This window comes from Bos indicus, chromosome 5, assembly GCF_029378745.1.
Source record: "Bos indicus isolate NIAB-ARS_2022 breed Sahiwal x Tharparkar chromosome 5, NIAB-ARS_B.indTharparkar_mat_pri_1.0, whole genome shotgun sequence".
Lineage (NCBI taxonomy): Eukaryota > Metazoa > Chordata > Mammalia > Artiodactyla > Bovidae > Bos > Bos indicus.
In genome coordinates, this window is record NC_091764.1 from 59,921,499 (window position 1) to 59,946,738 (window position 25,240).

At 41.0% G+C, this 25,240-nt stretch overlaps 1 protein-coding gene across 13 annotated transcripts in view; it reads left to right on the plus strand.

Moving 5' to 3' along the window:
- The first annotated feature begins 1,665 nt into the window (after window positions 1-1,665).
- Window positions 1,666-25,240, plus strand: part of TESPA1 (thymocyte expressed, positive selection associated 1) — a 38,216-nt gene continuing 14,641 nt past the window's right edge. For 9 of the 13 annotated variants that reach the window (XR_011566643.1, XM_019961104.2, XM_070789547.1 and 6 more), the window contains exons 1-7: window positions 1,666-1,821; window positions 14,072-14,279; window positions 15,466-15,508; window positions 20,861-20,910; window positions 21,783-21,836; window positions 22,579-22,615; window positions 22,877-22,990. Coding sequence is in view for 12 of the 13 variants with exons in the window: in XM_019961104.2 (XP_019816663.2) it covers window positions 14,117-14,279; window positions 15,466-15,508; window positions 20,861-20,910; window positions 21,783-21,836; window positions 22,579-22,615; window positions 22,877-22,990 (461 nt within the window). In the remaining variant the exon portion in view is untranslated. Of the gene's footprint in view, window positions 1,822-14,071; window positions 14,280-15,465; window positions 15,509-20,860; window positions 20,911-21,782; window positions 21,837-21,888; window positions 22,229-22,578; window positions 22,616-22,876; window positions 22,991-25,240 lie in introns of those variants that run through there. The other 4 variants (XM_019961106.2, XM_019961107.2, XM_070789555.1 and 1 more) reach the window with 3 other exon arrangements.

Genomic DNA, 25,240 nt, shown 5'->3' on the forward strand with positions numbered 1-25,240 from the left:
TTAATGTGTCCAGGGCTTCCCTGGTGGCTGAGTGGTAGAGAATCTGCGTGCAGTGCAAGAGACTCGGGTTCGATCCCTGGGTTGGGAAGACTGGAGGAGGGCATGGCAACCCACTCCAGTGTTGTTGCCTGGAGAATCCCATGGACAGAGGAGCCTGGTGGGATACAGTCCATGGGGGTCGCAAAAGAGTTGGACGTGACTCACTGACTAAACAAGAACAGACAACATAGAGGTGGTACTTTCCCTGTCCCCAGCATGTTGAAGATAACAGTTAAGGAAAGTAGTGAATTTCAGAAATGAGGTTAAAAACAATTTTAACTTCCATTAGTTAGTTGTAGTTAATTTGTACAGGGTAAAAATAAATAGTGTTAAAGAGACCAAGGGAGTGCTAGATTTGGTTTTTTACTTGTGGATTTTGAGTTAATTCTCTGAAAAATTTATATTTAGCACCTACTATATACTGGGAAAGAGGTTTAGACATTTTTATCCCTACATGTAAATGAATGTATTGTGTGTGTCTGTGTGTATTAGAGAGAGAGAGAATTATTATTTTAATCCTACTTGTCTTTGAAGAAAATAATATTTAGAGAAGTTGATTTGCTGAGCAGAAATTTAGGCTACTTTCCATGACACTATAACTATATTGTGAATATCCAATGAAGTTGTCCCACTGGCAATTGGAAATGAAATTTTGGAACATGGTAAAAAGAGATCCAGCTGTAGTTATAGCCATAAAATTGGGAAGAAAAGAATGAACACATGAAAGTCAGTTCCAGCAGTACATCAGAGGTGTGTCTCGTATGATAAATATTATGATAAATATTTGTAAGTAAATGACACAGGAAAGGAACAGAATCAGGACCTGAAGAGAGATAGGAGATAACTTGGTGCAACATCAAAGAAGAAAGAGTGTCAGGAGATGGGGTGAGGGATCGTCAAGGATACTGAATGCTGGTCAGAGGTGAAAGTGACAGAGGGATGGAAGAAAATCTAGAGTCTAATCAGTCTTCTTGAAACTGAAAGCCAGTAAATGGAAGACGTCTCCAGGCTGGGACAGATTTGGGGGTGAGAAATCAATCAGTCATTTAACAAGAAATACTTTGAATTGGTTTGAGCAAAAAATAAAACATTAAGAAGTCAACACAGAGAGACAGTTGCTTACAATGGTGCAGTATTTGAAAACAAGCTTCTGGGGACTTCATGAGAGTGTGAAAGAGTTATGAAAACAGATGCACTCTGGCTTAGAGGACTCTTCAGTTTGTGATGGGGCCGTAAGCATCTTCTCAGAAATAAATGTGAGATCATTTTAGGGAGAGAGCATTACCGTTTTTAGACACTTCTCCTGCTGAGGACAGAAGCTTTACGTGAGGCAACGGAATTATTTGAGGCAGTTACATGGTTAGAAGACTTTTCCTGTACACATCCTTCAGTGAGCTGTACCTTCCCCTTAATAGGAAAAGGTCTCCTATTGTCTCGGAAAGAGCATTGCAGATCTTGACGGGAAGGGCTCCTTAGTGGTGAGCTGCGGGGACCTCAGATATTTTGTTCTACAGTCAGTCTGCCGAGCTAAACAGAGGATGTGGCTGGGGTAGGAGGCGGGGACTGTGCATGTGTGTGTGTGTGTATGTGTGTTTGAGCATTTTCTCATTTCCGCTTCCCCTTTCAAGCCGGCAAAAGCAGTTTCATGAAGACAGAGAGAAAGGTGCGATATGCAATATGATACCTTCTCCTTGTCCTCGCCTCCATCCCAAAACAGGGGAAGGGCAGTGCCCAGCACTGACAACTGCATTGCCTCAAACTCAGCTCTCTACCAGTGGACAGGTGAGTACAACTTCCACCTCAGTTTTAAGACTGTGCTGATTTTGAATGATGCCAGGAGATGGGGAACTTCCCTGGTGGCTCAGCAGTAAAGAATCCATATGCAATAAAGGAGACCCAGGTTCAATCCCTGAATCAGGAAGATCCCCTGGAGTAAGGGGAAATGACAACCCACTCCAGTATTTTTACCTGGAAAATTCCATGGACAGAGAAGCCTGGAGGGCTACTGTCCATGGGGTCGCAAAAGAGTCGGACATAACTTAGCGACTAAACAACAACCGAAGACAGGGCGAAACATGTCAGAGAAAATCAGGCTGCAGAGAAGAGGGAAACATCAGGAGAAAAGCTCCCACATCCCTGACTTCAACCTTAAGAAATGCATCACTGTGCCTCTTGGAACATGGTCTCTTTGCTTTTTTTTTCCTTCCTGTTATCAGAGAGGTACTCTTGGCAGGGACATAAAACATGGGTTCCTTTGATGACCTGGTTAGTATTTAGGAATTCTTTCTCGCCTGAGAAGTTCCTCTCTGTGCCCTGCTGTCCTTACTTTTGCTTCATTTCAGTCTGGTTCTAGCTTTGAAAAGTTCTCAAGGAGAAAAGTTTCTTCCCTTCATCTGCTCTAGTATTCATAACTCTGACTCTCGAGAGTACCTAGCCTAAGTCAACTTTGCTTTTTGTGGATATGGCCTCTTTCTTCAAAAGCTGCAGAAGGCTGGTGAGGAGATAAACTATAGCCATATATGCTTGGGTGAGAGGAGAGGGAGAATTTATACAGCTGGACAACACTGGACCAAATTTACTGGAAAACCCAAGATCAACAACCACCTCTCAGGTTGGTGTTCAAGCCGTACATCTCAGAGACGGATTGATGAATATATTGACCCCTTAATGATCTATGTAATCCTGAGTGAGGAGGAGGTCTGCTCCTCCAACACACCTGGTCTCAGCAGTAATCAGGCTGAGCATGTCACCACCTGCATGAGTTTGGGGGAAGGTAGAGGAGTGTGCTGGGGTTTTCCCATGCCCTGCTTGCTACTGAACCCACCAGTGGGTGGAGGAGCAGAGGTGAGTCCCCAGTACAGAACAAGGACAAGATGAAAGAGCCCCCCAGAAGGGATTTGATGAGACCAGGAGGGTTTGGAGGAGAGCCTCAGTGACTCCATCTACCACAAATGGCCCTGAATAGAGAGAAAAGAGAACTTTCTAGACTTCTAGACAGCATACAATGGTACCCAGGATAGGAGATTGGCAGTTACAGGATTTCAACTTTTTTGTCTAAGCTTGTTATTAGGCTTGAGTGATTAGACCTAAAGATCTGGTATAAATTTCCTATAACTTGAAGCATTATTATGAGGAGGGTAAGTCAGGTTTATTATCTGTCTCTACTGAGAATATCATCAGAGATAACTTGCTGAAGCTATGACAAGAGAGATAGAAAGGGGTTTTACAAATGGTTTTTTACTCACAGACACCCCAAGGAGTTTAGAAATTCTTTCCAACTGTACTAATAACTTTTTCTCATAACTCCTTTGCTCCACTGAAACTTAGATGGAGCTCAGTGATTAAACATAATGTAGTGGCCATGGAGACCCAACATAGTCATTTTGATTCATATTCTATTAGAAAAAGTAGAGGGGAAAAAAAAAGGAGAGGAAATTTATTCTCAGCTCAGATCATGATTCACATAATAAGAGAAATAGATCCGACATCTATCTCCACTTAATAACTGCCAAATGTTTACTGCCTAAAGGACAAGACCAAGGTTGGTATTCCAGTACCCATGGTACTACTACGTGTCTGGCCCATACCTGGGCCTACTGCAAAAAGCTTGAACACAGATTTTGAGAAGATGAAGAGAGGGTATAGATATTGTGAAAGAAAAAGAAGAGTAAACGTGAGTACCTGAAGGACAGAGTTTCATTACCAAGGAAATAATACTGAAGTATTAAAGATTGTAATTCACAGAACTAACTCGATGATCAAGACATCTGCTCATTCTCACTCCTGTTTCTAGACTGAACTGCCTGTAAACCAGTCCAAATGAACTGGTGCCTCTTATTCTTGATGCCTGATGATAACCCATCCAGAGGAAAGAAATTAGTGTCTCCCAACATGGACAGCACAAGATTCCTTTTTTCCAAATGTACAACTTTAGTAAAGAAGAGAGAAAAAGAGTCTGTAGATGGTCTTCTTTCAGGATGCATTCAACTAAGCTTATTTGTGGGTAAGGGGGGAAGGAGAGAATGAAAAGAGAAGGGGAAAAGAGTTATAAAAGTGAATAGGCATTTTTCTTGGTTTTATTTATCAAATAGCATCCCTCTTTTCTCCTTGAATAGATTGAACTGCTCCCTTAGACCACAAGAATTCTCGAATGCAAAAATGCAGCACTCAGGGTTAATTTTGTTCTGATGGTCTTCCAAACAGCAGTGACACGGGAAAGGGTTACAGATTGGGAAGGCATTGCCTATCTGTGAAGGAACATGAGAGCTTGTGGCAGGTATGGAGAGCCTGGAGGTATGGAGAATGGCGGGCTGTCAGCCTGGCTTGAGGTGGAGTTTGTCCTATTCGAAAACCGAGAAATTGGCCGTCCTGGGATTTCCCACACCACCTTACAACAGTGGTGATGTCTGTCTTGGCAGTGACCGAGGATAAGATGTACCCACTGCGGAAGGTCTTACAGGCCCCATCATGGAAACTCCGTTTCCTTTTTCTCTCCTCCCACGCTTGTTTTCACTCTCAGTCCAATTCACAGGTACTGCTCGGGGTGTAGGCATAATTCAGAGAGAAGAGAAGAGAGGCCTGTCTGATACGTGTCCTAGGAGGAGGCCCAGAGTGCTGAAGAGAAAACCAGGGCTGGGTCTTAGAAACCAAGAGTGGAGGAGGAGGGCTGTGCAATATAGAGGAAGAAAGCACACACCTGGGGCTCAGAACTTGCGTGTGTTCCATTGATAACAGTCGGTATTCTGTGTGACTTCAGATAAGTCTCTCTCTGTCAGTTTCCTTAACTGCAAAATGAGGGATCGGGATTATATGATCTCTCTGATCCCTCTGAGTATTAAATAAGAACAAAGAACCTATTTACTGCTTATTTTTCATCTCTTCTTAACAGCATCGTCTTACTTTCATCCTCTGGATTTGGCACACACTTCTGTACCCTGTCCCCTGGAGGAGGAAATGGCGACCCACTACAGTATTCTTGCCTGAAAACCCCATGGACAGAGGAGCCTGGCGGGCTACAGTCCATGGGGTTGCGAAGAGTCAGATATGATTGAGCACAAACATATCTCTACTCTACTAACCACTTCTTATTCCTTCTTTCCTTATTCCTGAAAATGTTCCAACTTTAGTGAATGATTTAGACTGAGGGAAAATTAACAATAATAATAACTATGTTTATTAAGCACCTCCTTTATACATCAGGGACTTAATATGCATTATCTGATTTTTAAATCCCAATAACCCAAGTCTGGTACTCTGTCTGTTTTATATATGAAAAAATTTAGGTTTAGAGGGGACAAGGAATTTCACCAAGGACACATACACAGTAAGTAGGCAGAACTGTGATTTCAAACAAGGTTTATTCTGATTCCACAGTGCACATTCTTTCTACAGTTTTCCTTCTCAAGAATTGACCATTCTTCCTAAACCCCTTCAAAACATCCCCATAGTAAGATATCTGTAACTGGAGCTGATATTTGGCAGGTTCAGATTGGTAGGCTATAATGGTTGTTAAAATATTAAAATATGTTCACATCAAATTATGATAAATATTCATTGTTTCAAGCCCTTTGAACGCCCATCACTAACTCAGCTATCCCAGTGCTTCCAACAAGACCCCCCAGATGGCACCAAAAATTCAGTGCCATGCTAGCCATAACGCTTGTGGGACCCAGGCCAAGGACTCTGACTGGTGTCACCTCTGATTTTCCTGTGCTGCTAAATGTTCTGAATGCTACCACCATCTAAAAGTAATGTGAGATTCCAGGCAAACTCTCTTCTAAAGTAGAACGTAGGGTCTTGATTGCTATTAACCAAACAAAGTCACTCTTCTTTTGCTAAGATGATAGCAAAGTTGAGCCAAAATTACTTTTGGTTTGTCTGCCTCCTCTGTACTAGATTATAACATGGAGAGTTTATGTAGCATGATGTGGAATAGAAAATTTACTAACATCATTTCTCCTTCTTTTTATCCTAAATTGCGTTTACTGCGGACATCTACATGGTGATCTTAGGTTATTCTCATATGCTATTACCAGTGGAAAGATGATACAACTAGAGTCAGATCAATGTGAATTTAAATCTCAGTACCACAAGATCTTAAATATATGACCTTGGATCACTCGCATATCACTCTGAGCTTCAGATAACAGTAGTTAGCTCCAAGGAGATTGTGGGGATTAAGTGAAGTAGTTTGTGGAGAAGTTTTATGGGTAAATATAAGGAACTCTATACATCTCAGTTATTATGAATACCTATTACTTTGACTTGCCCATGTTAATATTAAGTGAACCTCAGACTACATTCCTTAGAAAAGAGATACTGGAAGTAAGTGATGATCTCAGTGTAGTAAAAATCACATACCCATAAAGATTTTCTCTGCTACAAAAGTTACTGCTTCTGCTGATGATTTTGGTGGGAGATATTCCTTTCAAAGTTCTTAAACAACTCCCTAGTCTTAAACCACGAATGGTGACTCTTCTTGTCTAACTCCAATCCTATCTGCTGAAATTTTTTCTTTTAACTATAACATCCTCAGAACAAAGAGAATTTACTTCTTCTCTGTTTGGTTGTAGTCAGTTTCCAGAACACTCAACAGATGATGGAGAAATATTTGGGGAGTAAATCTCTAGAGAAATGTAGGGAAGGCAAAGACAAAGGACTGAAAATAATAGCAGAAGGGGAAAGAAGATTTTGGAGTGATTTAAGCAAGTAGCAATAAAACCAGTGTGGTGTTTTTGTTGTTTTTTGGGGGGGTGTGGGGGGAAATAGTTAATGGAAATGTCAGAGAAAATTTATCAGACATCCATCCTTACAGAAGATAGATTAAATATAACATTATAATATAAACCAGCATTAAGAAAGATGGTACTCAAATCCCAAAGGAACTTTTGAACAAGGAGTAAAAATTTACAATGGAAAATTCTGGAAGACAGTTTTTTTCCCGTGTTTTTGTTTTTAGGATAGGAGGATTTGATAGTTTCAGCTTATAAATTCATTAAGACTTGTGTGGCCCTGCGTTCTAGCAACAAAGCCTTGGTGTGACTATGCCCCAAGCCTTCTTCCTCTTCATTACAAGGCATATAAAACATATACTGATACATTAGAATTTGAGACCATGTGGACCTGTCCTAGGACATAGACTAGATGAGGGTAATTTTTCAGCTCCAGTGCGATTCTTCTCTGCAGATACAGTGTCTACTGAGCCCCTTCTGTTGTGAGGTACTGTGCAATGTCCTGAGTAAGATTTAGGGGAGAGGTTCAAGCATTGGTGGATAATGACAAGAAAAGTAGGCACATATATCTTGCTGAACGTGACATAGGTACATGTGCTGGGTGCTAGAGGTGGGCAAGAGAACAGAGATGACTTGAGGAGGTCTTCAAAGGATAGATAGCATATGGTTGTGTAGAGAGGAAGGTGGATGAGCCTGTATAAACTAAGGCAAAGGATCAGAGAAGTTCAAGAAGCGCCAGGGGTCCATGAGCTCTCCTGACTGAGTCACACTCCTTTGGTCTCCTTCTTTCAGCCTTCCTCATCCAGGCTTACCACTTTCCTAGGTCACTAGGAAGTTTTAAGTCTGGAACCTCATGAAAGTGAAAGTGTTATACACTCAATCATATCTGTCTCTTTGTTACCTCATGGACCGTAGCCCACCAGGCTCCTCTGTCCATGGAATTCTCCAGGCAAGAATACTGGAATGGGTAATCATTCCCTTCTCCAGGGGATTTTCCAAACCCAGGGATCAAACCCGAGTCTCCTGCATTGGAGGCAGATTCTTTACTGTTTGAGTCACCAGGGAAGCCTTCATAAATTAGTATTAATTGAAAGTAAATTTGTTAAGTAGGAAGTAACTCCCGAGGCCACTGGACCATTTTCTAATTCTTACAGGAAAAACTACACAAATGCTTCTTTTGTGCAGTATTGTTCCTACAAATATTTCAAATTCAACTAGAATAAATTCATAAATGTTACTATTAGAGGCAAACTCTACAATATTCATTGCCACTAATTCACTTTCTAGAGGACAAAGTCAATGCCCAAGTAGAAACCTGATTGACTTACCAGAAGTCAGTTAATTGGACAGCAAGTTTGGAAGAATGCCCAAGTCTCTAAACTCCCAGTAAGTGCTTTTTTCACTGCACCAAACTCCACTGTACACACAGGTGTGTGTTTTTGTATGACTTGTTTAGAGGAAATACCTCCATACCTTCTATTACAAGCCACCCCCGCCCCATACCTTCCAAGGTGCCATCCTGACAGCTGTGTGCATACATCCCTCAGTTCTAACACTCTCACTGTTGATGTGCTTGCCTGATAATCATTTGCCACTTCCTCCAGATTTCCACAAACACTCAGTTTCTTATCTTCCAGCAACATCACTTCCTTCTGCTACCACTAACCAGACAATTCTATTTCTTTCTGCCTCGGAATATTGCTGTACTTATGGTGTTCCCACACAATGCCCCATGAACCCATCTCTATAATCCAAGTGTGGCTGAGATTGGAGAAAACCAGTTAGATTCTGTTTAGGCAACAGGGACATAGCAGTGAATAACCCAGAGAAAAATCTCTGCCCTGGTGGAGCTTCTATTTTAATCAGAAGAGTAAATAATGAATTAGATTAACAAGTAAAATATAATGTTAGTGATAAGAACAATGAAGAAGGGAAGGAACTACGAGGAAGTGACTGTTTACTGGACACTGTGGAAGCCAGGCCTGGCTTCACAGAGAAATTGCTTGATAGCTGGGCTTCGCAGGTTGAGTGCGTCAAAGGCTGAGGTAGGGGGAAGACAGGGGAAAACAATGTGTGAAAAGCCTGGAGTTGAAAAAGAGATAAGCATTTTCAGGGGGCAGAGGGAAAATGAGTCTATATGAGTGTGATGTATTTTCCAAGAAGTAGGAGGAATACAGGATAGATTCACATGGAGGATGTTAAAACCCAAGTAGAGGCCTCCATAACTCATCTCAGGTAGTGAGATTCTGACACTGAGAAAATGAGCCCAGAGAAAGGGGATGAATTTGCCAAGGTTATACTTTTAGCAAGTGGCTGAATATGGGCATCCACGTCCCTTCCTTCTTTCCCTCCTTCCTTCAGTTCTTCTTCCCTCCCTTCCCGACTTCCTTCTCTCACTTCTTTCCCTCTTTCTTTCCTTCCTCTCTGCCTGCCTTTATGACTTCCTTTTAAATTCCCCTCATCCCCAAATAAGTTCTGGTGAGCTGAAGATTTCCTGTGATTTAGGTGGGGTTCATTTGCTCTGGAAATTAAAGACAACAGGCCAGTCAGAAATTAAAGACAACAGGCAAGTCAACCTTTGATATTTTCTTCCCCAGTCTGACTGATGCCAACCTATTAAATGCTTTGGATGGTGGTGCAGGACCAGGTAAATGCAGGCTAAGACAGCTTTTTAGACTCTTTCCCTAAATTCTTTACAGTGGCAGTTTCATCCTTGTTTTATCACCTCACAGCAGCTTTAGCCAAAGGACAACAAATTCTCTCTGCTATCGCTCTTTGCGGCTTCACTCTGCATCACAGGTTTCAGTCAATCATTTAATTTCCCCTCAAAGGCACTGGCTGTGGACAAAGAGCCCAGTGTCAAGGGTTAATAAAGTTGCATAGTGCCAACTACTATCTCTCCTCGGGGGAAAATATGCCTTAGGCTGAACCTAAAGTAAAAGAATTTAGATCAGACAGCAGTAATTACGTATCCTTTTCCTCTGAATATATTTTGTCTGTAACAAACAGAAGCATCCAAAACAATTTTATTGTCTTAGGAAGGCTTTTCTATTTAGGATGTTCTTTTCAAAAATAGCTATTTTAGTGCCTAAATTAATGCTTCACTGATGGTTTTTGTTTTTAAGAGTTTGAAAAGCAGGAGTCTCTGGAAACTGGCTCTCTTCTTATTTTTCCCCCTTTTATTTTTCCTAACTCTAACAGATAAAGGTGTAGGTATAGGTAGATATATTCCTAAGTATTTTATTCTTTTCGTTGCAATGGTGAATGGAATTGTTTCCTTAATTTCTCTTTCTGTTTTCTCATTATTAGTGTATAGGAATGCAAGGGATTTCTGTGTGTTGATTTTATATCCTGCAACTTTACTATAACCATTGATTAGTTCTAGTAATTTTCTGGTGGAGTCTTTAGGGTTTTCTATATAGAGGATCATGTCATCTGCAAATAGTGAGAGTTTTACTTCTTCTTTTCCAATTTGGATTCCTTTTATTTCTTTTTCTGCTCTGATTGCTGTGGCCAAAACTTCCAAAACTATGTTGAATAGTAATGGTGAAAGTGGGCACCCTTGTCTTGTTCCTGACTTTAGAGGAAATGCTTTCAATTTTTCACCATTGAGGATAATGTTCACTGTGGGTTTGTCATATATAGCTTTTATTATGTTGAGGTATGTTCCTTCTATTCCTGCTTTCTGGAGAGTTTTTATCATAAATGGGTGCTGAATTTTGTCAAAGGCTTTCTCTGCATCTATTGAGATAATCATATGGTTTTTATTTTTCAATTTGTTAATGTGGTGTATTACATTGATTGATTTGCGGATATTGAAGAATCCTTGCATCCCTGGGATAAAGCCCACTTGGTCATGGTGTATGATCTTTTTAATGTGTTGTTGGATTCTGGTTGCTAGAATTTTGTTTAGGATTTTTGCATCTATGTTCATCAGTGATATTGGCCTGTAGTTTTCTTTTTTTGTGGGATCTTTGTCAGGTTTTGGTATTAGGGTGATGGTGGCCTCATAGAATGAGTTTGGAAGTTTACCTTCCTCTGCAATTTTCTGGAAGAGTTTGAGCAGGATAGGTGTTAGCTCTTCTCTAAATTTTTGGTAGAATTCAGCTGTGAAGCCGTCTGGACCTGGGCTTTTGTTTGCTGGAAGATTTTTGATTACAGTTTCAATTTCCGTGCTTGTGATGGGTCTGTTACGGTTTTCTATTTCTTCCTGGTCGAGTTTTGGAAAGTTGTACTTTTCTAAGAATTTGTCCATTTCTTCCTCGTTGTCCATTTTATTGGCATATAATTGTTGATAATAGTCTCTTATGATCCTTTGTATTTCTGTGTTGTCTGTTGTGATCTCTCCATTTTCGTTTCTAATTTTATTGATATAACAATTATAAATATATATGCACCCAACACGGGAGCACCGCAGTATGTAAGACAAATGCTAACAAGTATGAAAGGAGAAATTAACAATAACACAATAATAGTGGGAGACTTTAATACCCCACTCACACCTATGGATAGATCAACTAAACAGAAAATTAACAAGGAAACACAAACTTTAAACGATACAATAGACCAGTTAGACCTAATTGATATCTATAGGACATTTCATCCCAAAACAATGAATTTCACCTTTTTCTCAAGCGCACATGGAACCTTCTCCAGGATAGATCACATCCTGGGCCATAAAGCTAGCCTTGGTAAATTCAAAAAAATAGAAATCATTCCAAGCATCTTTTCTGACCATAATGCAGTAAGATTAGATCTCAATTACAGGAGAAAAACTATTAAAAATTCCAACATATGGAGGCTGAACAACACGCTGCTGAATAACCAACAAATCACAGAAGAAATCAAAAAAGAAATCAAAATTTGCATAGAAACGAATGAAAATGAAAACACAACAACCCAAAACCTGTGGGACACAGTAAAAGCAGTCCTAAGGGGAAAGTTCATAGCAATACAGGCACACCTCAAGAAACAAGAAAAAAGTCAAATAAATAACCTAACTCTACACCTAAAGCAACTAGAAAAGGAAGAAATGAAGAACCCCAGGGTTAGTAGAAGGAAAGAAATCTTAAAAATTAGAGCAGAAATAAATGCAAAAGAAACAAAAGAGACCATAGCAAAAATCAACAAAGCCAAAAGCTGGTTCTTTGAAAGGATAAATAAAATTGACAAACCATTAGCCAGACTCATCAAGAAACAAAGGGAGGTGTAGGTATAAGGATGGAGTGTTTATGGCAGCTGGAGGGATGAGGGGTGGTCCCACCTCCACCTGTTCACTGTGGAAGTTGTGAGTGCAGCTGGTGGAGAAGAGGCAGGAGGACAGAGTATAAGCAAATTACAGTATATTAGCCTCAAATCTTTTAAGCTGTATTTGCACAGTTGAATGATTCATTCCCTCTGATTTCCTCTTCAAATAAGTGGCTTGTGCCATCGGAATGCATCACTTGGAAAAACACACAAGTGTTGATCAGGCAGTGTTAAATGAAATATTAGCACACTGATGAACTGGGGAATTAACTCAGAGCCGGGGGAAAACCCAAGATGACAAATTAGAAGGTGATGATTCTAAAGGTGGTAACTGCTAATTGATCCAGAAATTCCAGAAAAGAAACATCTACATCTGCTTCATCAACTGCACTAAAACATTTGACTGTGTGGATCACAAAAAACTGGAAAATTCTTAGAGATGGGAGTACCAGAACGCCTTACCTGCCTCCTGAGAAACCTGTATGCAGGTCAAGAAGCAACCATTAGAATCAGACATGAAATGACTGGTTCAAAATTGGGAAAGGAGTGTGACATGGCTGTATATTGTCACCCTTGTCACCCCGCTTATTTAACTTATATGCAGAGTACATCATGCAAGATGCTGGGCTGGATTAATCACAAGTGGGAATCAAGACTGCCAGCAGAAATATCAATAACCTCAGATATGCAGATGATACCACTATAATGGCAGAAAGTGAAGAAAAACTAAAGAGCCGCTTGATGATGGTGAAAGAGGAGAGTGAAAAAGCTGGCTTGAAATTTAACCTTAAAAAAACTAAGATCATGACATCTGGTCCCATCACTTCACAGCAAATAGAAGGGGGAAAAGTGGAAGCACTGACGGATTTTATTTCCTTGGGCTCCAAAAGCACTGCAGAAGGTGACTGCAGCCATGAAATTAAAAGATGCTTGCTCGTTGGAAGGAAAGCTATGACAAACCTAGATAGTATATTAAAAAGCAGAGACACCACTTTTATGCTAACAAAGGTCCGTATAGTCAAAGCTATGGTTTTTCTAGTAGTCGTGTATGGGTGTGAGAGTTGGACCATGAAGAAGGCTGTGAAGCAATGAATTGATGCTTTTGAACCATGGTGCTGGAGAAGAGCTTTGAGAGTCCCTTGGACTTCAAGGAGATCAAACTGGTCAACATTAAATGAAATCAACCTTGAATATTCATTGAAAGAACTGATGCTGAAATTGAAGCTCCAATACTTTGGCCACTTGATGTGAAGAGCCAACTCAATAGAAAAGACCCTGATGCTGGGAAAGGTTGAAGGAAAAAGGAGAAGAGGGTGACAGCAGATGAGATTATTGAGCTGAATCACCAACTCAATGGACATGAAGTTGAGCAAACTCCGGGAGACAGTGAAGGACAGGGAAGCCTGGTGTGCTACAGTCCATGGGGTCACAAAGAGTTGGACGTGACTTAGTGACTGAGCAACAACAATAACAACAGTGTCTCCGTGTTGTTTTTATTATGGGATTCTCCCACCCCCATTTCCCCCAGAGAATTCCTATTTTAAACAGGAAACAAGACAAGCCCAGAATGACTGTAGTTAGAGTGACATCCTGGTTGTGAGACCTTTAGAAAATTGGTTTAACCTTTGAGATCTAATTTTTCCCCTTTCATATATCTTTATGAAGATCAAATAAAGTGAAATTTACACATTGCAAATTTAAAGATATTTTCATTTCAATGGAATATTCTGGGAGACAAAATTCTTAAGAATTAAAGAAAATGTTTTCTAATACGGCAGCTAACCTATCATGAGAGGCAGCCCTTTCTCATTGTCCCTTAAATCATACGATGTTTCAAGTTTTCAGATTTGAAGAAATCTGAAATTGCCCTGGTGTTTAGGTTGTTCAGAGCATTCCTTTTTTTTTTCTTTGAAGAACCAGACATCTCCTCCCAGCTCCTGAATAGGCAGAGGGTTATGCTCCTTTGTGCAGAGCTGGGAAAATGTGGAGGCAACCCTGGGGGTGGTGGATTCTGAGCACAGGATGATGGTGTATCACTGTGTTCCAACTCTCAGGATAGCATCTCTGTGGCCAGAGGCCCTGAAGTCTGAATCGGCGCCATGGAGGGCTCTGTGCTGAGCCCCACATCCTGGGAGAGACGCAGGGCCTGGCTCCGTCAGAGCCGGCACTGGCAGACCCAGGTCCTGGAGGAGGAGGCTGCAGCGGCCCTGCAGAATGTCCCAGATGCCGAGCCCTCTGGCATGGATGACGTTTTCCAGGAAGGTAAGGAGGCCAAACAGAGAGGCATATTGTCTTGAGATAGGGAATATGTGGCAGATGCCCAGGTCTGCCGTGAGGGCAGAGGGTCCCCGGTTTCTTCCCTGATAGCTTGGTTGGTAAAGAATCCGCCTGCAATGCAGGAGATCCCGGTTCGAATCCTGGGTTGGGAAGATCCCCTGGAGAAGGGAAAGGCTACCCACTCCAGTATTCTTGGGCTTCCCTTGCGGCCCAGCTGGTAAAGAATCTGCCTGAAGTGAGGGAGGCCTGGGTTTGATCCTCGGGTTAGGAAGATCTCTGGAAAAGGGAAAGGCTACCCCCTCCAGTGTTCTGGCCTGGAGAATTCCGCGAATTGTATAGTCCATGGAGTTGCAAAGAGTCGGACACAACTGAGCGGCTTTCACTCTCACTCCATGTGGCTCATTTTGACTGGGTTAAATGGGCTAAAGGGAAGACCATAAAGACAGTGACGTAAGGTATGAATTGTGTACAAAAGAAAGGGCATAAGATTGAGAAAGAGGAAGAGGTGCACTTTTGCGTCGTCTTGAGTATTTGTGAGGACCCCAGGCCAGGTATCTCTGTGAATGTTTAGAGTGTTTCTATGTTGAATGTGTGACAAAGCTACACTCAATCTTGGTGCCTGGACTCTGGCTGCTGCTCAGTTGCTGATGTGACCTTTGGCAAGTCACTCACCCCTCTAGACCATACTTGTCTAATTGAAGTATTAGTACCTGAAATAGTAATATTACCTTTTCCACATGCCTCTCAGAACTTCTTGGAGGTTCAAATGATGCTACAGACATGATTGAAAAATAAAAAATAAATCTTATGTAAATATGCCTACCCTGGCTTATTTGATAGGAAACAAAAAGGACAAAAGCAAAATTGTGCTGGTTTTTCTTGTTTTTTCTTTCTTTTTTCTTTAAACAGAATAATCTACCCCTGCTCCCAAACCTTGGAGTATTTCCCAAGTTTCTGGGAGAAAGGGGGCCCAGAGGCCAAGAGAAAAGAGATGTCCACTGTTTTTTTACATGGGTATATCACTCTTGTATCTTAAGGGAAAGTTTTATGGGAATAAGAAGGGTTCATGAGGTGGCTTGAATAAGGGTAAATTTGTGGAACAGGGTGAGTTCCAGGGAGGAAGTCTGATATCCTTCAGTCCCCACAGTGATCCGATATCTGACTTTTCTAGGAAATCCAATCAACAAGATTGAAGACTGGCTGCAAGATTGTGGGTAAGTACCAGCAAAGTGGTGTGTTGAGCATGGTTGGTGGTTGGGTGTCCTGACTGGAGGACTCAAAGACAGGGACATGAGTTTTAATTGGGCCTAATAATTAGAAGTGAGGTTGAAATGAGTGAGAGGGGTCTGTAAAGAATTGAGTGAGTGTGGGGGTTAGGGCTGTGAGTCAAGTGCCTCTCTGGGCTGAGACTAAGTTAGGGTGAAGGTCTGGAAACACAGACTGGATCTGGTCTAAAACCAAGAAGGATGGAAATTGGCAGCCATAGTGAATGACGGCTAAATTCCAGACCCCTGCTCCATTACTTTTCCCTTTGGATCAGAGTCTTACACTGTGTGACAGAAGAGGAGTTAAAAACCTAACTGTTCTTATGATCAAAGTAATTCATCATTATGAATCATTATATTGTTTACTTCTACAACAGAACACAGGAAGGGCTAAGCATTTACCCTAGTTATTCAAAGCATTGACTAAGTGGAATAGGTACTTCAAGGCAGATTGTAGTATTTCTTTCCTGAGAAACTCTTAAAATTTGAGGCCTCACACCCCCAACAGGCTGTCCCATTTTAGGCTCAGTCTACTCAGACACGGAGGGAAAGCTTCTGTGACCTGTTTAAGTGTGATCACTTGTGTGATAATGAATTCTCAGAACTTAAAATCTACTGCCTGCTCTTTATTTCCTCTCCAGAAATGTCTCTAGCTTGATATAGCCTTTCATCTAAACTCGTTTATTAACATAAAAATAAGCCCATCCTGGTTGATTTGGTAGGAAATAAATATCACTGCATAATCCAAGGTTGTTTATTTTAACTCTACCCTGGCAGGTAAGGCCAGGAAGGATTTATTTTGTTTTGTTTGTTGTTGTTGTTTATTAAACATATTGTCTTTATTCATTGTCATAATCTGGTTCAAAATTTTTTTACTTCAAAAGTCAATTAAGGGTAATCAAAATACAGGGAATTGAAGGGATGATGTTAATGGGAATGCTTGCAGGTTTGGGTGTGTAAGAACTGTCCCAGGATTTAAAATGCTTCCCACAGTTCAATACTCCTTTGTACTCTTTGTTTATGAATTCAGTATATAGGAAGAGCAGTAACTTGGCCCTTCTATGTCAGAATGAAATGATGCTAAGGGACCTTTCAATGCAAATATGGAGAGGAGCAAACTCTGGATCTAGTCTCTAGTCATTGATTTTATGTCCTAAGCAATAACTCATGAAAGGCCTGGGACTTGGATGAGGGCTGTGAAATGTCAGACCACCATTCTCAGTGAGAAGACGTCAACAGATCCAGGCTTTTGTCCATATTTCTGTTGTGTATCCCACAAACGCAAAGAAAAGCAAGGGTCAGCCTGAGCTGGTGCTCATATATAGACTATAGAAACGCCTACTACAGCACAACTAGAAAATAGAAACAAAGGATGCGCACCCAACAAATCTTGTGTTACCAAATTTTGTTTTGGACAAATAAGGAATTTTATCAATGGGATTTTAATGTAAATTTTATTGAAGTATAGTATACACATCAGTGGAATTTTTCTTTTTAATATGAATTGTACAACTCAATGAATATAAGCTCCAGCTATGGTAGATGAATACATTCTAGTGACCAGTGCTGTACAACGTGGTACCTGTAGTTAACAATATGGTATTGGGCACTTCAAAATTTGTGTAGAGGGTAGATCTCATGTTAAGTGTTCTTATTTCAAAAAAAAAGTCAAAGGGAAATGAAGATACCCTGGGAATTGTTGGATATGTCTGTTTCTTCGATTGGTGATGGGTGGTATCACAAGTGTTTACATATGTCCAAGCTTATCAAGTTACACATGTTAAATATGTGCTGTTCCTTGTATATCAATTGTACCTCAAAAAAAAAAAACCTGTTAAAATAAGAGCAATATAAATCATATTGAAGTATAAAATATTTACTGAAAAATAAGTGAGGATTAAGTATATGGTTCAGTGAATTTTCTCAAAGGGAATAGAGTGATGAAATCTGAAAAATCTGAAGTGAAACATTGCCCACACTCCAGAAGCCCCTTGTGTCCTGTTCCATTCACTGCCCTACTTCCAAGGGTAACCAGTACCCTGACTTGTAGCATCATAGATAAGTTTTGTACTTTTTAAGCTTTATATAAAGGGAATCATACTATATGCACTTTTTTATGTGTGCTTCTTTTGTTCAGCCTTAAGTTTGCGATGTTCATCCACGCATTTTCACCCAGCAATAGGTCCTTCTTTTTAATTGTGTAGCCCTGTCCATCTATCCATCATGGAAATTATCCACTTTAAAATAACTAGAGATTTGGGAGTCTCCTGATTCTGGGTTATTATATATATTATTTCTTTTGGTGAATATATATAGTCATTTCCATTGATGGCCTACCTAGCAATGCAACAATAGTATGTTTTATTGTAGTCATATTAATAGTGGGCTTTAGTAGTTGCATTACTGTGTACTGACAGCACAAGCATTAAATGGAACAGTAGATCTTGTCATTCTAGTAGTTGACTGCATTCAGATCAGATCAGTCGCTCAGTCGTGTCCGACTCTTTGCAACCCCATGAATCGCAGCACGCCAGGCCTCCCTGTCCCTCACCAACTCCCGGAGTTCACTCAGACTCACGTCCATTGAGTCAGTGATTCCATCCAGCCACCTCATCCTCTGTCGTCCCCTTCTCCTCCTGCCCCCAATGCCTCCCAGCATCAGAGTCTTTTCCAATGAGTCAACTCTTCGCATGAGGTGGCCAAAGGACTGGAGTTTCAGCTTTAGCATCATTCCTTCCAAAGAAATCCCAGGGCTGATCTCCTTCAGAATGGACTGGTTGGATCTCCTTGCAGTCCAAGGGACTCTCAAGAGTCTTCTCCAACACCACAGTTCAAAAGCATCAATTCTTCGGCACTCAGCCTTCTTCACAGTCCAACTCTCACATCCATACATGACCACAGGAAAAACCATAGCCTTGACTAGACGAACCTTTGTTGGCAAAGTAATGTCTCTGCTTTTGAACATGCTATCTAGGTTGGTCATAACTTTCCTTCCAAGGAGTAAGCGTCTTTTAATTTCATGGCTGCATTCACCATCTGCAGTGATTTTGGAGCCCAGAAAAACAAAGTCTGACACTGTTTCCCCATCTATTTCCCATGAAGTGGTGGGACCGGATGCCATGATCTTCGTTTTCTGAATGTTGAGCTTTAAGCCAACTTTTTCACTCTCCACTTTCGCTTTCATCAAGAGGCTTTTGAGTTCCTCTTCACTTTCTGCCATAAGGGTGGTGTCATCTGCATATCTGAGGTTATTGAGATTTCTCCCGGCAATCTCGATTCCAGTTTGTGTTTCTTCCAGCCCAGCGTTTCTCATGATGTACTCTGAATATAAGTTAAACAAACAGGGTGACAATATACAGCCTTGACGAACTCCTTTTCCTATTTGGAACCAGTCTGTTGTTCCATGTCCAGTTCTAACTGTTGCTTCCTGACCTGCATACAAATTTCTCAAGAGGCAGATCAGGTGGTCTGGTATTCCCATCTCTTTCAGAATTTTCCACAGTTTATTGTGATCCACACAGTCAAAGGCTTTGGCATAGTCAATAAAGCAGAAATAGATGTTTTTCAGGAACTCTTTTGCTTTTTCTATGATCCAGCGGATGTTGGCAATTTGATCTCTGGTTCCTCTGCCTTTTCTAAAACCAGCTTGAACATCAGGAAGTTCACGGTTCACGTATTGCTGAAGCCTGTCTTGGAGAATTTTGAGCATTACTTTACTAGCGTGTGAGATGAGTGCAATTGTGCGGTAGTTTGAGCATTCTTTGGCATTGTCTTTCTTTGGGATTGGAATGAAAACTGACCTTTTCCAGTCCTGTGGCCACTGCTGAGTTTTCCAAATTTGCTGGCATATTGAGTACAGCACTTTCACAGCATCATCTTTCAGGATTTGGAATAGCTCAACTGGAATTCCATCACCTCCACTAGCTTTGTTCATAGTGATGCTTTCTAAGGCCCACTTGACTTCACATCCCAGGATGTCTGGCTCTAGGTCAGTGATCACACCATCACTGAATAAAGAAGACTTATTTAAGAACAGCTCCAATGGCTGCTTTCCAGTCAGTTTCCCCATTAACTCGCTTTAGCAACTCTTTATTCCAGCCTCCATTTGAGATTATATTCAAAGCATCATGTGCAAGTTCCATTTTTTAAACTTTCAGGAAAGCCAACTATAAAACTCACAACACATCAGTGCTCAAAGTGAACTTACTGCTGCTAAGTCGCTTCAGTCGTGTCCGACTCTGTGTGACCCCATAGACAACAGCCCACCAGGCTCCCCGTCCCTGGGATTCTCCAGCCAAGAATACTGGAGTGGGTTGCCATTTCCTTCTCCAATGCATGAAGGTGAAAAGTGAAAGTGAAGTAGCTCAGTCCTGTCCAACTCTGAGCGACCCCATGGACCGCAGCCTACCGGGCTCCTCCATCCATGGGATTTTCCAGGCAAGAGTACTGGAGTAGGGTGCCATCACCTTCTCCACAAAGTGAACTTAGAAAATGATAATATCTAGGCCTCTAAATCCCCTTACTTAATATATTTGAGAACATAGCAGCAGCAAGGAGCCACGACTGGAATCCAGGTACTCTGTTCCCCATTCAAAGGTTTTTCATAGACAACTTCATTCACTTGCTTCAGACAGTGAATCTCTTCCTTGTTTAAGCTGTTTCTCACTACCGTGTATGCTGACTTCCATCTGTTCTTGTGGAGATAGTGAATGTTTGATAAAGCACATATCTCAAAATGTAGAAACATAATCTTTAACCAAAATGCTGTTCCGACTGCTTCCTGAAAGACATGATATTCACCAAGAAAGGAGCTCAGAGGAACGGAAGGAGAGGTGGGTAAATAAGATGATCTCCTAAAAGATTTTTTCTTAGTCTCAATATTTGCATTTGTAATGGAAAGTTTATGGCACTCAAACCCCTGCTTCTGTACATAGATTTCTCCGGTTTTGTTTCCATATTCTTTCTTTCCTAGCTTCTGAAGAATTATTGCTAAGCTGACTTGGGGCACTGTGGTCAGCATGATGGCTGCTGCTGCTGCTGCTGCTGCTGCTGCTAAGTTGCTTCAGTCACTTCCGACTTTGTGCAACCCCATAGATGGCAGCCCAATTTAAAATATGGGGCCCGCTGACTACCACTATGGATTTGTCAGTCAAATCATCACTCTCCATTTTCTTCAACATAAAAGTGATTTAAATACTACTGACTCTCATTAGAAAATTATACAAACTTGTGGGAGATATGTGAAGAAAAGCCCCTTTGAAAACATAGTGATTTCAACCTGTGTTTCTTTTTGGTTTTTAGATACTCTGAAGAAGGGTTTTTTGAGGAAGCAGGACAGTTGAACTACAATGGTAAGTAGAGGCTCTATTCTTTCTTCTGTTCATCCACCTTAGACAGTGACATCACTGTGTGTGTGTACATGCACATGCATATGAGTGCATAAGATGCTATATTTTCACTGCCTGCAGAACACCTATTAATGGTCATAAGGCAATCCAGGAGGCCCAGAAGATAGTGTTGGCTGAGAGCCCACAGGCTGACTAGTCCTCAAAGGTTATCTTCTGTTAGTGGTTGCTCAGCTAATAATCAGAGAAGGCAATGGCAATCCACTCCAGTACTCTTGCCTGGAAAATCCCATGGACGGAGGAGGCTGGTAGGCTAACGGTCCATGGGGTCGCGAAGAGTCAGACACGACGGACCGACTTCACTTTCACTTTTCACTTTCGTGCATTGGAGAAGGAAATGGCAACCCACTCCAGTGTTCTTGCCTGGAGAATCCCAGGGAAAAGGGAGCCTGGTGGGCTGCTGTCTCTGGGGTCTCACAGAGTCGGACATGACTGAAGCAACTTAGCAACAGCAGCAGCAGCTAATAATCACTGCTATGGAAAAAGAGCTTTGTAAAATGTGTGTGTCTGTGTATGTATGTTTATGTATCTGAGTGCATACCTCCATGTGCTAATTCTTTGATAAAGGACTGTGTACTTGACTATGTGATTTGGGGACATATTAATTATAGGTAATTTTACAAAACAAAAAAAAATTTTACATGATTATTTTTAATCAGAATTATGAATGTGATTTCTGTATATGTATGGCTGGGGTTGTTTTGCAAATGTGTGGATGTGTGATGTGATTGTGTGGTTGTAGATGTGTATATAAGTGTGTAAGCATGTGTGTGAGTCCAAGCCTGATTTTCTGCAGCCCTTGCCTCATTATTTGATAGGGTGCCCCAGCCATGGAACCAGCTTTGAAGATGACTTGAGCCTTGGAGCAGAGGGTAAGTGGCACAGCTCTCTCAGGTTGGGATTGAAGAAGCGGCTATCCACTGGATGAATGAAGATAGACTGGAAGGGAAGAACTGCAGAAAGAAGCAGCCCATCCCTGGCATCTTCTCTGCAGGGAAAGAGCAATCCCATATGATCTAATGGAAAACTCAGAAAGCATCACATGCCCAGAACTGTCTGCTCACCATCCTATCAAGACATTTACTGGTTCATCATTGGAGCTTTCCTTTGGCCCCTAGGAAGATAATACATAAAATCACCCTAGAGTTGGCTGCCCAGACATCTTTGAAATGGTTTTCTATATAGAAGACCCAAGCAGCCTGAGTACTGGGTGTAAGAGAGAGATTACATTGGAGGAAGATAAAGGCTAAAATGAAGGATGGAGGTACATCAACCCACCTGGGACCCTTAGAGACCCATGTGGTGAGATAGGAACACTAGCCTGGGGGCCTGAATGACTCTGTCCTCCTCAGGACAGAGAAACTCTTGTCTGGACACCAGGCATGGTTCAGAAGTTCGGAGGCATGGGGCCAGTTTTTCTCTGCCATGTCTGTCCCCCTTCCAGGTCTATGTTTGATAATCTTCATATACTTTCCTAAAGAACAGGGTTCATAGGGTTTATGGGCCTGTAGTAGTAGCAGAAAGGAACAGAAGGGGCCGAGGTTTCAGTTCAGAGGGGCAGCTCAGATGATTTTCCTTTCCCCTTCTAACTTTGTCTTTCTGTTACTTGTCCAGCCACACTGTTGGCCGCCAGCAGCAAACTCTACTCCAGGTAAGTGTTAGTTTCAGCCAGGCTGAGTGATATCTCCTTCAGGAGCTACTGAACTGGGGTGGGTGTCAGAGTCCAAGAGATTAAAAACAAAGAGCTGCAGTTTCACAATAGAGAGTGAAATTTCCAACCAGAAATGAGACCATAGATTCAGTTTTTACAGTAGATGGTTCAAACATACCCAGCAGGGAGTGACTGTGCCCTGCAGGGCATGTCTAGAAGCCAGAGTACAGACTGATTGCTCACAAGATTAGTGTGTCTTAGCATTGATCCCTGCAGGAGCTTCCTGGAGACATCCCGGCCCGGACAGCTACTAGATCTTGGCTGCAGTTTGGCTTCCAGCAGCATGACTGGTGGGACCAACAAGACCAGTTCAAGGTAGGTACCAAGTTTGGCAGGGTTATAAGGTCAGGGAAGATGAGAGGCAGAAGAGACTGGAACTTAGAACCATTGCCAGTTTTTTTCTGGGATATATTATTACTAGCGCTTTTATGCAGTCACATACTTGACAAGGGTGACAGCATGCTTCAAGAATAGCAGGGATGCACAAATATCTACTACTCAGAGCTGGTTGCTGTGTGTAAAATACAGGTGTCTCCTCCCCTGAACTTTGTACCCCAGGAAGTGTAATATTGGTCCAATCACATTTCCAGGACTTATAACAAGTTCTCAGTAAACAATCAGTTGGATATCAATTTCAGCAAACTCTCAGAGATAGTGAAGGACAGGGAAACCTGGCATGCTGCAGTCCGTGGGTTGCAAAGAGTTGGACATGACTTAGTGACTGAACAACAACAAAACAATCAATAAGTGTATCCATTAATTGATTGATCAATTGATGTGATAAAATATTGATTCATTCAAGCAATTTTGTATCTCCAAATTCAGGCCAGGCAATGACTGTATGGAATTTGAAAATCAAGTAGATAAAAAGTTTGCCTGAAGGAGCTCAACAATTCTATAGGGTGAAAAAAAAAATACACACCAATAACTCTAAAACAAGGTGGAAAATGATGAGAACTAGTGTGCTATTATAAAAATTGTTTGGAATTTGGAGTCAAAGTTTGAATCTCAAACCTGGTTCGCAGACTTATTAGCTTATTTACTATTTTTAGTGATTTGTACTCACTGAGCCTTACACCCCAATTCAGTTAACATAGAATCTCTGGGGGTGAGACTCAAATGTCTGCATTTAAAAGAAAACTTTTTTTGAAGTACATTTGATTTACAATGCTTCAAATGTACCGCGAAGTGATTCAAATATATATATATATATATATATATATATATATATATATATATATATATATTCTTATTCAGATTCTTCGGTTATTACAAGATATTGAGTATAGTGTCCTATGTTGTACAGTAGGTCCTTATTGTTTACCCATTGTATATATAGTAGCATATATGTGTTAATCCCAAACTCCTAACTTATCTCTCATCCCTTGCTATCCCCTTTGGTAACCATAAGCTTGTTTTCTATGTCTGTGAGTCTATTTCTATTTTGTAAATAAGTTCATTTGTATCATTTTTTTGGATTCCACATGTAAGAAATATCATATGATATTTATCTTTCTCTGACTTACTTCACTTAGTATAATAATTTCTAGATCTGTGTTGCTGCAAATGGTTTTATTTCAATCTTTTTTATGGCTGATATATACCACATCATTTTTCCCTTGATTTTCTGGTTTTTAATTTATTCATTCTTAATCAGAGAATAATTGCTTTACAATATTGTGTTGGTTCCTGCCACACATCAGCATGAATCGGCCATTGGTATATGTCCCCGCCCCTTGAACCTCCCTCCCACCTCCTACCTGATCCCACCCCTCTAAGTTGTCACAGGGCGCCAGGTTTGAGCTCCTTTTGATTTAGAGCAAATTCTCATTGGCTGTTTTACTTATGGTAACGCACGTATTTCCATGCTACTCCCTCAGTTCGTTCCACCCTCTCCTTGCCCTGTGTCCACAAATTTGTTCTCTATGTCTACATCTCCATTGCTGCTCTGCCAATAGGTTCCATATATGTGTGTGTGTGTGCATGTGTGTGTGTGTTAATATATTATTTTTCTCTTTCTGACTTACTTCATTCTGTATAATAGGCTTCAGGTTCATCCACTTCATTAGAACTGACTCAAATGCATTCCTTTTATGGCTTAGTAATATTCCACTATATATATATATATATATATATATATATATATGCCACAACTAGCCTATAGTTGTTAGGGTTAGAGTTAGAGTTAGGGTTAGGGTATCTCTATATATACCACAACTTCTTTACCCATTCGTCTGTTGATGGACATCTAGGTTGCTTCCATGTCCTAGCTATTGTAAACAGTGCTGCAATGAGCCTTTGGGTACATGTGTCTTTTTCAACTATGGTTTCCTCAGGATAAATTCCGAGTAGCAGATTGTTGGGTCATATGATAATTTTATTCCTAGCTTTTTAAGGAATCTCCATACTGTTCTCTATAGTGGTTGTGTTCATTTATATTCCCACCAACAGTGCGAGAAAGTTCCCTTTTCTCCATACCCTCTCCAGCATGTATTGTTTGTAGACTTTTTGATGATGGCCATTCTGATCAGTGTGAGGTGTAGTTTTGATTTTTATTTTTCTAAT